Genomic DNA, 14,915 nt, shown 5'->3' with positions numbered 1-14,915 from the left:
GTGATTACTAAGGCTGGATGAGCCTTTTTCTCCCCAGTGAAAGTAAATCCCTCACACTGCAGAAACTCCCCTTTCTTCCAGAAGTGCATGACAAAATATCAGGCTTCTAGGGGAAAACCATGCATAAGCCGTATGTATAACCCCATGATGTTGGATTATTCGGCCATTGTGGGGAATGAACGGCATGGCTATTTAGCTATGCTGAAGATGTAGGAGGCACTTGCGAGCTACCTCTCTCCATCGACGGCAGGTAATTAGGGGGGTTGGCTTTGCCATCCAAACCACCGTGTAAGGCCACCGTGGCATTGGTGGGCAAGGCCTATGCAGTAGTAGTCTTGCTTGTGGGTCACTGCAGACAATGACAGTGTTGCAAGCCTACCAAGCAGACCTGCTGACTGAGCTCGACATATGGCGGCATTCAGCCAGTTCCTTCCCTGTTGTCTCGAGCTCACCCGGGCATCCACGAGTGGAGCCCGAGCCAGCACTAGTGCGAGGGAGACCCAGAAGGCGAGTATGGCAGCCTACCAACCCCCGCCAAACTACTGCCAAATGTGTCTCCATGGGTTCTGTCTCCCATAGAAAAGGGTTACCAGGTCCAGTTTATAGCTCGACCCCCCTGGTTCAGAGGTGTGCTCACCACAGTAGTCAGCACAGACCAGAGCCCGATGTTAGCGCAGGAAATTAGATCCCTCTTGGACAAAGGGGCCATAGAACATGTACCTCGTTCCCTGAGGGAGGGAGGTTTTTACAGCCGTTATTTCCTGGTCCACAAAAAAAATAGGAGTATGTGGCCAATTTTAGATCTGCGTCATCTGAACTCTTCGGACATACAGGTTCAAGATGCTGACGCCCAAACTTATCATTCCACAGATTCAGTTTGAGGACTGGTTCGTGACGATAGATCAAAAAGGTCCATATTTCCACATAGAAATATCGCTAGCTTTATACCCTCGCAACTTCACAAAGTGCATGGATGTCACTCTGGCTCCATTGTGACTCCAGGGCATCTGTGTACTAAACTACCTGGACGACGGGTTAATTCTAGCACAATCCAGGGAACTGGCGGTTCAACATCGAGATGTTGTTCTCGCCCACATGAAGGGCTTGGGGCTCAGGTTGAATCTCAGAAAAGTATGCTTTCCCCAGTGCAGTGGACAACTTTTCTAGGGGTTATAAGGATTCTACTATGATGAGGACGAAACCTCGGAGAATATCAGTGTCACGCAGCGATGCCTACGTGCTCTGAGAATTTGAGTGTCCCCAGTTTCTAGCCTTGGGTCACACTCTAGGGGTGTCTCCTTAGCACAAGAAGGTAATGACAGACACCTCCATCACAGGCTGGAGCACGGTCTCAGACAGCTGTCCAGCTCATGGTCTCTGGTGCGGCCCTCATCTGGAGCAGGGTGGCTCCATCCACATGTGGTGGAGTCCATATGGCAAAGTTTGGCCAAGCGGGATTGCATGTGTTGGCCTCCGAGGAGACAACACACGGCCCGCTGAGGTTCGCCCTCACTCCTCCCGCACAATTAGGGCTGGACGCCATGGTGCACATGTGGCCGAGGTCACATCTGTACGCTGTTCCCCCCATTGCTCTGCTCCCACTAGTACTAGCAAGAGTTTGCCAAGACAGTCTATGTCTGCTGCTAGTAGCACCTTATTGGCCAGCTCGAATATGGTTCTGAGAGATAATATCCCTGCGAGATCGCACTCCTTGGGAGATTCCCATCCACAGGGATCCACTGTAGACCCAGTGAACTGCGCAATAGCTACAGCCCTGGAGTTCTTACATAAACATTTCTCAGCGGGGTGGGCTCCTTCTACAATCATGGTTTATGTGGCCGCCATTTCGGCCAGCCATGCCCCCGTTGATGGAGCCTCTGTGGGAAACATCCTCTAACTTCAAGGTTTATGCATTGTGTCAAGCGGCTGAGGCCCATCTGCAGGCCGCGCATACCTTCCTGGGACCTTCTGTGGTCCTGGAAGGTCTGTCAGGTGCCCCATTTGAGCCCTTAGAGTGGACCTACTGTCTCAAGCAGGAGGGCTGATTTATCACCCTCAGCCAGAACTATGGAAACTGTGGGTCTGGCCCCTGAGGGGCACCAGCTCATAGATTCTGGTCTCACAACTGAGATTGTAGAGACCATGTTAAATGCTAGAGTACCATCCACAAGGAAATTGTATGCACTCAAGTGGCAGCTTTTTGTCTTGTGGCGTGAGGAACATCAGCTAGACCCAGTGAACTGTGCAATAGCTACAGTCCTGGAGTTCTTACAAGAACGTTTCTCAGTGGGGTGGGTTCCTTCTACAATCAGGGTTTGCGTGGCCGCCATTTCTGTTGATGAAGCCTCTGTGGGGCAACATCCTCTAACTTTGAGGTTCATGCGTGGTGTCAGGCGGCTGAGGCCCATCTGCAGGCCATGCATACCTTCCTGGGATCTTTCTGTGGTCCTGGAAGGTCTGTCAGGGACAACATATGGGCCCTTAGGGTCAGCCTCTTAGAAGCTTCTGACTCTAAAGGTAGCTCTTCTGCTGGCCCTGACATCACTCAAGCGAGTAGTCGATCTACAAGCTCTCTCTGTTGCCCCTTCCTGCCTTGACTTTGCCCCTGGATAAGCCAAGGCCTTCCTGAATCCTATGCCGGATTATATTCCTAAGGTGCCTACATCAGCTGCCCACCCTGTGGTGTTGCAGGCTTTCTGCCCTCCTCCATTCCCCACACCGGAACAAGAGAGAATGCACCTGCTGTGTCCAGTAAGGACTCTCTGTACTTACGTCCACCGCTCCGGCCAGTGCCGTAAGTTGGAGCAGCCGCTGGTCTGCTTTGGCGGCGACAGCAGAGGTGATGCTGTGTCAAAGCAGCACATCTCTAATTGGATAGTGGATTCCACTAGGGCGGTCGCCTCCGCGAAGGCTTTGTCCAAAGGGGTATATTTACAGGATGTGTGTGCTGCTGCAGGGTGGTCTACGCCACACACATTCATTCATTATTACAGCCTGGATTTTCATTCCACCCCGACTCGAGTGTCTTGCAGTGACCCTCGGGCTTGGGTCTTTTTGAACAGGCCGTACCCTCGGTATGACAGAGTGGGTATTCTTGTTCCCATAGTGTTATGCTAAATGCAACGTCGAAGTTCCCTTTGAAAGGGAACGTCTGGGTTACGTATGTAACCCTGTTCCCTGAGAAGGGAACGAGACGTTGCGTAGCTTTGTCATACCAGGGCAGGCCTGTGAATTGCGTCTTCGCTTCAGATAATAGAGGCTGATGGCACGGTTCACAGGTGCCATATTTATATCACGCGACGTGCTTAATTGCCACATCATCTGATCATGGCAGGCCTATAAAGAGGCATAATTTTACACAAGCTTCAGATACCGGTCACGCGCGAGAGGTGCTTCCCATAGTGTTATGCTAAACGCAGCGTCTCGTTCCCTTCTCAGGGAACAGGGTTACATGCGTAACCTGGACGTTTAGAGGATCCGACTTATCACTGAGATGTGTTTCTTCTTGTCTGAGGTAAAGGAGTGTGTTTTTGCCATGTGAATAGACGTGAGGGTGTGTTTGGGTGTCTCTGTGACTTTGGCGGTATTTAATTGTTGCTTTTTTTCAATAATGTCATCTCATCACTCTTTCAAACTAAAACAGGAGATGGTACAACACAACCATTCAGCTTTTCTTTTCATGACGCGTGTCGTGTGTGAGGTTTACCTGTAACACTTTTCCCTCAGGACTCTCCTCGAACTGCAGCTGCTGCTGATATAGAGGGTCCAGTGTTTTCCTTGCCAGCCTCGTTTTCTTCTTGTTTATACACTTCCCGTTGTCCAGTAAATAGACTTTAACGTAGGGTGCTACAAAAAGTAATAAGTAGAAATCTATTAGAAGAGCAGTAACATCTCTTCTGGCTTCTTAGCTGTAACCTGATGTTAATCTACTGTGTGATGTCCTTTTAAAATTTCAACCACACAGTAAAGTTCATGTTTATAGATCAACCTCGTCAACACAGCTGCGTGACATCACTGAGGAACTGGGCGTGGTCTGACCTTTAGGGAATACATTGTGATTTAAATAGATTTTCGTTACTTGTAAGCTCATAGTCCTGGTGAAAAACTAAAGAAGTAAATGGAGGACAGCAAATCATCCAATATGTCTTTGTGAAGTGGAAGGAGGAACACCGCATTGTCACCTGGCGTCTGTTTGTTGCCCGGTTTTCCCACCAGACCTCTAGCACGAATCACCTCCACGTCAAGACGCTCTTTCCTGTGCACCATGCCGATCTGGATATCGCCTGAACGGGTGAGATAAAAATGTCCGAGATGATTATCAAAATACACAAACTTTTTCACAACTTACCTTTTAGAAACAAGCTCCATTATATATAATTATAATTCTATAGTAGTGTATAAACTCCCGCTCAAAAGTTTACACACTCACTCTTTATTTTTATAACACAAATGGAACTATGAGAATTATAACCATATATAACTTTTTTTTTTTTTTTAACCCAAAATTACCAAGAGTTCTCATATTTGGATAAACCTGACAAATAATTTCATGTGAACGCAGTATAAGCAGAACAAAAATATTTTGTAAATTCAGAATTTTGCAACCATATTTAATTTGCATGTATAACTTGTCGTATACTTATGTTATACTAATTATACTTATTATTATATATACTTTCTATAAGAGAACTAAAACAAAATGTATGCAAAAAAAAACAGATTGTGAAAGTGGTCGATTTTCCATAAAGATTTTTTTTTCATTTAATAGATTATTGACCAGATTATCCACCTCTTTCCTTAATCTAATCACATTTAAACCTTTTAAAAATGATATTGCAGCTTAAATGACTGTATAAACTTCCAATAAACACACAAGCAAGTAGCATCATCACTCACCCATTGGGGGCGTGGCAAGTGTCTGTCTCCCAGCAAGTTGGGCAGGGCCTAGACCGTCCAAGAACTCGGTGAACTGACTGTCTGTTGAGATTTTTACACCGGGGAAAATAAGACTATGGACAAATCAGAGGGAGAAAATACTGTTACTTTAATACTGATAGTTTAATATTGTTAGTTTAATACTGTTATAGTTTAATACTGATAGTTTAATACTGTTATAGTTTAATACTGTTAGTTTAATATTGTTAGTTTAATACTGCAAGGAGCAGAAGTGTGTGTAAACGCTTTAATGAATAAAGTTTATAATTAATTCACATTCTGAGCCGATCAACAGTCTGGTGTTGATATGATATGAGTTAAAGATAAATGAACGACCTGGTTAATGATTACTAATAATAATCGATTATGTGCTAAATGTTGAAATTAGATTGGATCTATCATCTGATATGATGTGATACCGCTACATGTTTTCTTCCTTTTATCCAGAACGTACACTTTCCCCCCAAATAGCAGTGAAGGAAAATGTATGATTTTTTTCTTCGTACTTTCCCGGTTTGGGTTTCTCGCCTTCCTCAGCCGTCTCTCTGCTCAGCTGTCGTGTCATTCTGCTCTTCATCTCAATGGCCAAGCCCGTCTCTACACTCCTCTGAATGGCCAAACGCACCGGTTTCTTCTTCTTCCCCTCCTCTGTGAGCGAGAGACATGAAGAGAGAGGAAGGAGAGCAGAAACACACTGTCCATTATCCATACAGAGGGTGTGGCAGTGTTATGGTACAGTGTGAAAGTCTGATGAACGATATAATGATATATTACCCAGGTATACTGCACTGCCTGAAATCTGTTATATCATGGAAGTAATGTTTCTACATTGTTGGTTCTGAGTTCTTCCCCTTAACAAGTCCACTATTTTAGAAACATAAACCCTCGTGCTGTGCTGATACGTGGAGTTTAGTAGTTACACTGATCTGTATTACTGAGAGGTGATAGTGCTGATTAGAGACGCACCCGAGGAGAAGAACAGTAAATAAACACATATAATTCACTGCTGAGTTCATTTCTTCTTCTTTTTTTCCCCCTCAGTATATGTAACTTTCATCTCTGATATACACTCGCACCTCGACACACACTCATCACTGAGATGCTGAAGCGAATAGAGCATTTTAAAATAAATTTCACAATGTTAAGACTAATGTAATGCAAATAACTTTCGGTGTTTTACTTTATAATGACTTGTATTAGGTTTGTTTTTCAGTGAAGGTTTAATTTGATTCAATATTTATGCAATTGTTCGCTCCGTATGCTTAGTTTCCTACTTTCCCTATTATCTTAATCTTTTTTGCTTTCAGTTTTATAATTGGACAGCACTTTGAGCTACCAAAAGTGCTCTGTAAAGTTTATTATTATTATTATTATTATTATTATTATTATTAGCAGCAGCAGTAGTAGTAGTAGTAGTATTTCCCATATAGGGTGAGGTTTTAGACTCCTTCCTACCTGTGCCGTTCCCATGAAACGAGTTGATGCAGGTGAAATAAACAGCGAGAGCCTCGAAAGAAGCCGAGAGACTAAGCTTTCTCTGTGAATGCTGCACGGCATCCTGCCCCAGCCTGCCCATCCCCGCCACCCCGCTTACACCCTTACACTCTCTGACAAACCACAAACACACACGTCCTTCTCTAGTCCTGTCTCTCGACTGAGGACGGCTGAGAGTACGAATAGTGTGTGTGTGTGTGTGTGTGTGTGTGTGTTGTGGATCGGTTCTTTTGTATTCTACCGAAAGGGAAAGGTGGGAGGAGACAGAATGTTTCACCCAATCAAAAGCTGAGTAAGAAAAAAATGTAAATGAAAAATGGACCATGGTGCTGGCTCTGCCCTAAGTGCTCTGGCTTTTCTTCAGAAGAGCTAACGTGTACACACACACACAGACACACACACATACAAACGTGTTTATTCAACATCTCATAAACCAAATCCACAAAATGCCGGTGTAAGAAGAGGAACATAAACTGGGAGTGGTGAATCAAAGTCGGTCAGTGAGGCTCTCCCGAGGCGTTTACATCGTACCCGTGTTTCTCGTCTCTGTTTATTCAGACCTTTAACGGTGAAAGAGATGAATCACCACTACGTGTCCAGAAACGCTGAAATCACTGCTGCTACTGCAGTACTGACAGTTCCTCAACCTCAGCTACCTCACCTCACGCAGCGATATTTTCTAACGAATATAGTTGGTTCTATTTCCCGAAATATAAACACACGAGGAGCCGAACTGAAAGCACCACAACCCTGACCGGGCCGTTACTAAAGAGCAATAAATAAACACAACACGCTGGATAAAAACAATACACTCCATCATTTCTCAACGTTAATACAGCTCGAGAAGAACCTCCGCGATGACGTGCACGTGCTGTGGTGAGCGCTACACACTCGCTCCTAAACCATCTCACAGTTTTACCGGCTTTACGGCTGAGATCTCCACTCGGGCAGAACTGTGTTTATCTGTTAAACTCGGCGTGGAGCTATTTAAAGCGTGTCTGTGTGTGGTGCTGTGTGAATACGGGGTGTTTATAAGGATGAACACAAGGAGACGCTACCACAGAGACTCCAATAAACCCAAAGAGACAGCCTTTGTTTAGGAAAGACCTGAGGTACTTTGGAGGTTGGGTAGCCAGGAAGAGCTGGACAAAACCTCGTCCGTATCCTCTGTATGAACGGTGTTCTTTTTCAGCGTGGTCTCTGTATGATAGTGTGCTATCTGAAAAAATCATAATAATGTAATGTTTATAATAACGCAGTAAGAGTAATGTTAATAAGAACGCGTGTTAATTACCGTCTTAGCTTCAGACAAAAAGATAACGTGAATGGCATTTTTTATTGTTATTTTTCATCTCTTGCTCTTCGAAGGTAGTGATGAGGCAGAGTGAAAGGAGAGACAGTGGGGTTATCAGGTCTGAGGATCAGCTCGGGGTTCTGGCAGAATCGGGAAACTGATGCCGCATGTCGAATGTTTTTGGTGGGATGGGATGAGTAGGTTGTGTCTTTTGCATACATTTAAATAATTTTACATATTAAATATCTTATACACACACACACACGCGCACGCACGCTTGGTGCCAATCTCAACAGTAAACCAGTTTGTTCATCTCATAGCCGTTCTCTATTTATGACGACGCTCACGCTAAATGTGTAATAACGTGAGGATCTGGCGTTTAGTGAAATGGCTTGTTGCTGGAGTAACGTGAAATGACAGTCATGGTGTCAGTGAGAAGGTTTGGAGAAGGACACGTCTTCAGATTTGAGGCATTTTTTATTACTTTGGAAACGCATGTTAGGAAGTTGGGGTCAGAGTTCAGGGTCAGCCATGATGCAGCGCCCCCTGGAGCAGAGAGGGTTAAGGGCCCAACAGTGGCAGCTTGGCAGCGCTGGGGCTTGAACCCCTGACCTTCACCTTCACCTTAACCATCAAGCCACCACTGAGCAGCTAACTAGCTATACCTAGCTGTTTTTCAAAACACATCATCCTGTTGCCAGCTGCACACCCATATTTATTATTCTGTCTTCACACCACTTGACACACTGTAAAAGCTGTGACTTTATTTAATCATAAACCAACAGAACACACACACACACACACACACACACACACACGTCCGGTGACCCAAAATGAGCTTCCTCACCAGTCCAAAAACCCCCAGCACTAACCCAGCACTGGCGTAATAAATTGCTGTAATTATTAGTGAAACACGCTCAATGGCATCAATACGTGAGTTTCAAGGATTAGCTTCACACCGTCCCGTTAGAGCTTTTTAAATAACCCTATTTCCCCTCAGCAGGCATCAGTGGGGCGTCTCGGTTTAACTGAACGGACAGCTTCGAGCTTGACGTTTCGTAACGATTTCTCAGTAAAGTCTTTCTATTCCTCCGTTTATCCGTGGTTTATCTGAGAGCAGTGTGGTGCAGGAGCAGAGCCAGATCTTTTTTTTTTTTTCCTGAAACCACCAGAGAGCAAATCACACGAGGGAAGGGAATTAAGGCCATGGCAGACCAGTGTTGTGCATTAGCAGATTTACGTTTACGCAGTACGCAGTTTTAGTAAGATTCAGAATATTAGCAACATTATAATTAAGGATTGGTTGAAGTACTAGTTTTAGTATTAATATTAATATTAGTCATACTAACAGCGTCAGTCGTAGCACTAACTGTAAGGCATGTAATGATGATGAAACACTGTTTAATAGCAGGAATAGTAATCGACGTAATGAAAGGTTTAGACGTCATACTGTTAACAGTTTTAATAGCAGTAGAAATGAAGTAGTTTAATTTGTAGCAAAAAAAAAAAGGTTTAGTAATTACTGTGTAGTTTTATTATTAAAATGAGTCGGTAACAGTTATTAACAGTAGTTTATAGTCATGAGAGTAGTTGTAATCGTTTTATTATTAGTAGTAGAGATAATAATGGTGCTGGAGTGTTAAGTAGTGTTATTATTAATAAATAAAATCAATGTCATGATAATAATCAGAGGAAGAAGGAAGAATAGAAAGTCTGGCCTTACCCTCTGGATCCAGCTGTGATGTGCTCTGGCTCTTCTTCTTCAGACCCACCATGGCAGCCATCTTGGCCCCGAAGCTAGAGCGCCTCTTCTTGTCATCCTCATCGTCATCGTTCCTGCCGAGCGAGCACATTTCTCCTCCGACGCTGGAGCTCTTGGTGATGTTGGCGCCGGGAGTCGCTGTCGGAGCCCTGTGTTTCATTTTGGACGTAAACCCACTGTCAGCAATGCAGGAGTACGGATAATGGAGGAAGAATAAGAGGATGAAGAACAGCAGGAGGACAGGAGAGAGAGAGAGAGAGAGAGAGAGAGAGAGAGAGAGAGAGAGAGAGAGGGGAAAGGACAGGGTTCAGCTATAGGATCAGGACAGGGCCAGGGGTGAAGATCAGCACTACAGAGGAAGATCTAAAGAGGAAAAAAACTGCTCATAATGGTTTTTAATTCCATCAGATATCAAACATTTACCTCAGCGGATGCTTTTTTAATGATCTTTAATAAAAATAAAAAAAAGTGAGAAAATAATAGATTGAAACGATGAAATAAAAACCGTTCTCAGCAGCAGACTCAAGCCAAGCTACAAAAATGTATCAATCTTCTATAAAAAATTTACTACTACTACTACACAAGCACACTAATGGGTATTATACAATACAGACCCAATGTGTGGCCAATTTAAAATAAATAGTATATCTGTACAGCTATTAAATATTTAAAAATATACATACGTATATACAGTATATACAGGCCAAACATGAGGGACGGGAAAAGTAATTGTTCCTAAAAAGTTTCCTTTACTCAATAATTCCGCAGTAAAACAACAAAATAAAGAGCAGAAGAAGACGAGGAAGAGAAGGAGCGCTAACTGAGAGCTAAAGATCGGGTTCTTCCGGAGAGAACTAGTGCAAGAAAAGTCCGAAAATATGAAATTCTAACTAGAACGTATATAATCAGAGACGTCACAGTGAACTCTCCAGCCCAGTGACACTGATTGCACTACTGCATTACGGTACAATTCATTTATAATTACACGGCGCATGTTCCCTGTATTCAAGTGGTTCTGTCTCTTTTCGCTTGTTATGTAAGTGGTAGTTATGAGTGTGTAGGAAACTACAGGTCACGGGGTACAACAGACTCACACTTTAAAACAAAGTCTAAAACAAACCAAACAAAGGATATTTCATTCTTTGATGCATTTTAAATACTAAGAGCTTTAAAAACTCAACCTCAGCGTGATACACGGGGAGCACCTGCGTGTTTTTTTGGTGAGTGTTGCGGACAAAAACGCTCGATTTTGCTGCGTCTTTTTTCTAAATTTGCAGTGCGACTGGAGCTTTTTGCGCTTTTTATGCGTAAAACTACTTGAATCAGTGAAATCGCAACCGCACGAAATAGTTTCCGCAGTGACGTTTGTTGGTAAACGAGACCTTTTCGCCGTACACGTGTTCAACGCACGTGAATCGGAGAGCGCTTCGGCTGAAAATGTCTCGGCCCGAATCTGCGGGTCATCTGCGGTAATTTTTAAAAACTGCGAAAGCTCCTGCGAATGTTGCGGAGTTCGCTCGATTTCGCGTTCATTTCTGCGAGTGCAGCATGGCGGAATCCTGAAGGGACTGCCCCGTTTGTGTGCTCATATCTACGGGCCTATGCTTTACGTTACATTACGTACACAGGGCAGTGACTTTAATCATCTTAACGTGAAGCTCCGGGAATCCACTTCAGGAGCTGCGTAACTCGACTCTGAACACCAGGAACTCTCCCTGCCTGAATACTGACGACGTTTTTTGACGCCGAATCCGAATGTCAGCTTTACTCCAAGATTGTGCAAGTCCCTAAAAACTTTAGCAACTCGGTCGTATTTGGGGATGAATGACTACGTTCACACGATTCTGACCTGTCAGGCTCCTCCTCCTCCTGCTCCTCCTCCTCCTCCTCCACTCCATTTATCTGCTCTCCTTCCCCTTCCTTCTCTCCTCCCTCTACAGTCCCCTTTTCCTCCATCACACACTCCTCCCCCTGAGACTGACTCTGCTGGACAGCCTCACCACGGCTACACACACACACACACACAAATACACACACAGTAGGATAGACACACAAAGACACGCACATACAAAGACAGATGCACGTGAACGGGAACATATACATAAACACAGAGACACACACAAACACACATATACAGTAATATACACGTGAAACACGCACGCACGCAGACGCAATCGTGCAGCATGCAGGACGGAAGAGAGGAGAGAAAGCTGTGAGCATGCAGAATAAACCGTGATGAGAAAAAGTCGGATTATTAATAACAGATAAACAGATAAAAGACTGGAGGTCGAAGGTCAAAGTCCACACCCCACCTGATTTTGCGAGCAGCCCGTGCTCTCTCAGACTGGACGGACATGTAGCTTGCGCTGCTAAGCCGAGACGCGCTGGACATGGCGGACACGTCACTAACATCGCTGTCCGAGGACTTCATAGACAGGCTGTCCATTCCCCGCTGTGGAGGACAACATAACGACACAATCACTCGAACACAATACGTGAAAAATAACACACTCTGTGGCACGCTGTCAGAGGAAAATAATCAACTCTGAGCTGGACGCGGTCCCTCCTTCTCATCACACCATCCCACTGCGGATTATTCTCCCATAACCGCATGTCCAGAAGCGCTGGGACATTTTTATTCACGAAAGAACATCACATCGTACTTTTTATCCGGTTATAGTTACATTTAACGCTGCAGAACGTCAGCAAAGCTGAAAAGTTAATCTCCTTTTCTCTCACGTGAATTTCATTTAAAACCCCTCTGTCCTGAAGACGTCAGAAAACCTAAAGCCACGTTCTCCTCTGTAAACGTGTTAAATAAACGCCGTTCTCCTCTGTAAACGTGTTGAATAAACGCCGTTCTCCTCTGTAAACGTGTTAAATAAACGCCGTTCTCCTCTGTAAACGTGTTAAATAAACGCCGTTCTCCTCTGTAAACGTGTTAAATAAACGCCGTTCTCCTCTGTAAACGTGTTAAATAAACGCCGTTCTCCTCTGTAAACGTGTTAAATAAACGCCGTTCTCCTCTGTAAACGTGTTAAATAAACGCCGTTCCCCTCTGTAAACGTGTTAAATAAACGCCGTTCCCCTCTGTAAACGTGTTAAATAAACGCCGTTCCCCTCTGTAAACGTGTTAAATAAACGCCGTTCCCCTCTGTAAACGTGTTAAATAAACGCCGTTCTCCTCTGTAAACGTGTTAAATAAACGCCGTTCCCCTCTGTAAACGTGTTAAATAAACGCCGTTCCCCTCTGTAAACGTGTTAAATAAACGCCGTTCTCCTCTGTAAACGTGTTAAATAAACGCCGTTCTCCTCTGTAAACGTGTTAAATAAACGCCGTTCTCCTCTGTAAACGTGTTAAATAAACGCCGTTCTCCTCTGTAAACGTGTTAAATAAACGCCGTTCGCCTCTGTAAACGTGTTAAATAAACGCCGTTCTCCTCTGTAAACGTGTTAAATAAACGCCGTTCCCCTCTGTAAACGTGTTAAATAAACGCCGTTCTCCTCTGTAAACGTGTTAAATAAACGCCGTTCTCCTCTGTAAACGTGTTAAATAAACGCCGTTCTCCTCTGTAAACGTGTTGAATAAACCCCGTTCTCCTCTGTAAACGTGTTAAATAAACGCCGTTCTCCTCTGTAAACGTGTTAAATAAACCCGTTCTCCTCTGTAAACGTGTTAAATAAACCCGTTCTCCTCTGTAAACGTGTTAAATAAACGCCGTTCTCCTCTGTAAACGTGTTAAATAAACCCGTTCTCCTCTGTAAACGTGTTAAATAAACGCCGTTCGCCTCTGTAAACGTGTTAAATAAACGCCGTTCTCCTCTGTAAACGTGTTAAATAAACGCCGTTCTCCTCTGTAAACGTGTTAAATAAACGCCGTTCTCCTCTGTAAACGTGTTAAATAAACGCCGTTCTCCTCTGTAAACGTGTTAAATAAACGCCGTTCTCCTCTGTAAACGTGTTAAATAAACGCCGTTCTCCTCTGTAAACGTGTTAAATAAACGCCGTTCGCCTCTGTAAACGTGTTAAATAAACCCCGTTCTCCTCTGTAAACGTGTTAAATAAACGCCGTTCGCCTCTGTAAACGTGTTAAATAAACGCCGTTCTCCTCTGTAAACGTGTTAAATAAACGCCGTTCTCCTCTGTAAACGTGTTAAATAAACGCCGTTCTCCTCTGTAAACGTGTTAAATAAACGCCGTTCTCCTCTGTAAACGTGTTAAATAAACCCCGTTCTCCTCTGTAAACGTGTTAAATAAACGCCGTTCTCCTCTGTAAACGTGTTAAATAAACGCCGTTCTCCTCTGTAAACGTGTTAAATAAACGCCGTTCGCCTCTGTAAACGTGTTAAATAAACCCCGTTCTCCTCTGTAAACGTGTTAAATAAACGCTGTTCGCCTCACAGAAACCGCTGTCGTATCAACCGTTATGTGTTTTTGTGTATGTTCCCTGTACTTGGTGCCTCCACCACATACTGTAGGTCCTTGTGTATGAGCTGTTACTATAGAAACCGTACCACCGTCACAATGTCGTCATACGGTATGTGTATACTTTTGAAAGTACTTCCTGTTTGTAAACATTGTTCGAAGACACGGTGACGTGCACACGTCATATGAAATCATTTTTGGTGGTTGGTGAGAAATGTACATACCCTGGATGGATCCTTTAGAGAACCTGTAGGGGAAAAACATTAGAAATGATGAATATCGCTGAAACACACGGACATTTGTGACTTTTTACATTCTAAATAGAGTTCGCTGGATGGATAGAGACTAGAGTCGTGTTCTCTCTGGAGCTGTTTGTTCTCCTACTAATATTAAAGGTTAAAAGCCCACGGAAACACGGAGTGGAGTAGACGAGACAGACTGCGGCTGAGCAGCACCGCTTCTGCCAGAGCTGCACTCAAAGCACTCTCAGGTTTCATCTCCTGGTCTACAGCAAACGTATTACTAATAATGAGAATAAAATGAGCACAGCCGAGGTTCTGGATCAACAATACTCTTAAAAAAGCACACTGTGAGATCATTTATCGTGTTTCTTTGCTCAAAACTACAGTCTCAAAACTGAAAACAAGATCATCAAGATCATCTCAAGATCATCTCAAGATCATCTCAAGATCATCTCAAGATCATCTCAATGTCATCTCAAGATCATCTCAAGATCATCTCAATGTCATCTCAAGATCATCTCAATATCATCTCAAGATCATCTCAAGATCATCTCAATGTCATCTCAAGATCATCTCAAGATCTGATGCCGAAACTTCTATCGAGATCATCCAGGAAGAAAATGGGGAGTTCTAGGACGTGGCAAAGAAACTAGGAACGTCAGGAGCACCAGCGCTGATACCAGAGAAGGAGTTCACCACGTCTCAGCAGAACAAAACTATTCTCTGGAGCAAAAACACTCACACTAATTATTTTCTCTGATT

At 43.9% G+C, this 14,915-nt stretch overlaps 1 protein-coding gene across 1 annotated transcript in view; it reads right to left on the bottom strand.

Annotated features, from left to right (window-relative positions):
- rims2b (regulating synaptic membrane exocytosis 2b) overlaps positions 1-14,915 on the bottom strand; it is an 85,894-nt gene that overhangs the window by 2,530 nt on the left and 68,449 nt on the right. The window contains exons 23-26 of the mRNA XM_053612579.1: positions 5,442-5,583; positions 4,897-5,009; positions 4,182-4,283; positions 3,707-3,846 (exon numbers count right to left, since the gene is read on the bottom strand). Of these exons, the coding sequence (XP_053468554.1) occupies positions 3,707-3,846; positions 4,182-4,283; positions 4,897-5,009; positions 5,442-5,583 (497 nt within the window). The remainder of the gene's footprint in view (positions 1-3,706; positions 3,847-4,181; positions 4,284-4,896; positions 5,010-5,441; positions 5,584-14,915) is intronic.

This window comes from Ictalurus furcatus, chromosome 24 (genome assembly GCF_023375685.1).
Source record: "Ictalurus furcatus strain D&B chromosome 24, Billie_1.0, whole genome shotgun sequence".
NCBI lineage: Eukaryota > Metazoa > Chordata > Actinopteri > Siluriformes > Ictaluridae > Ictalurus > Ictalurus furcatus.
This window is presented reverse-complemented; position numbering and strand designations above follow the sequence as displayed.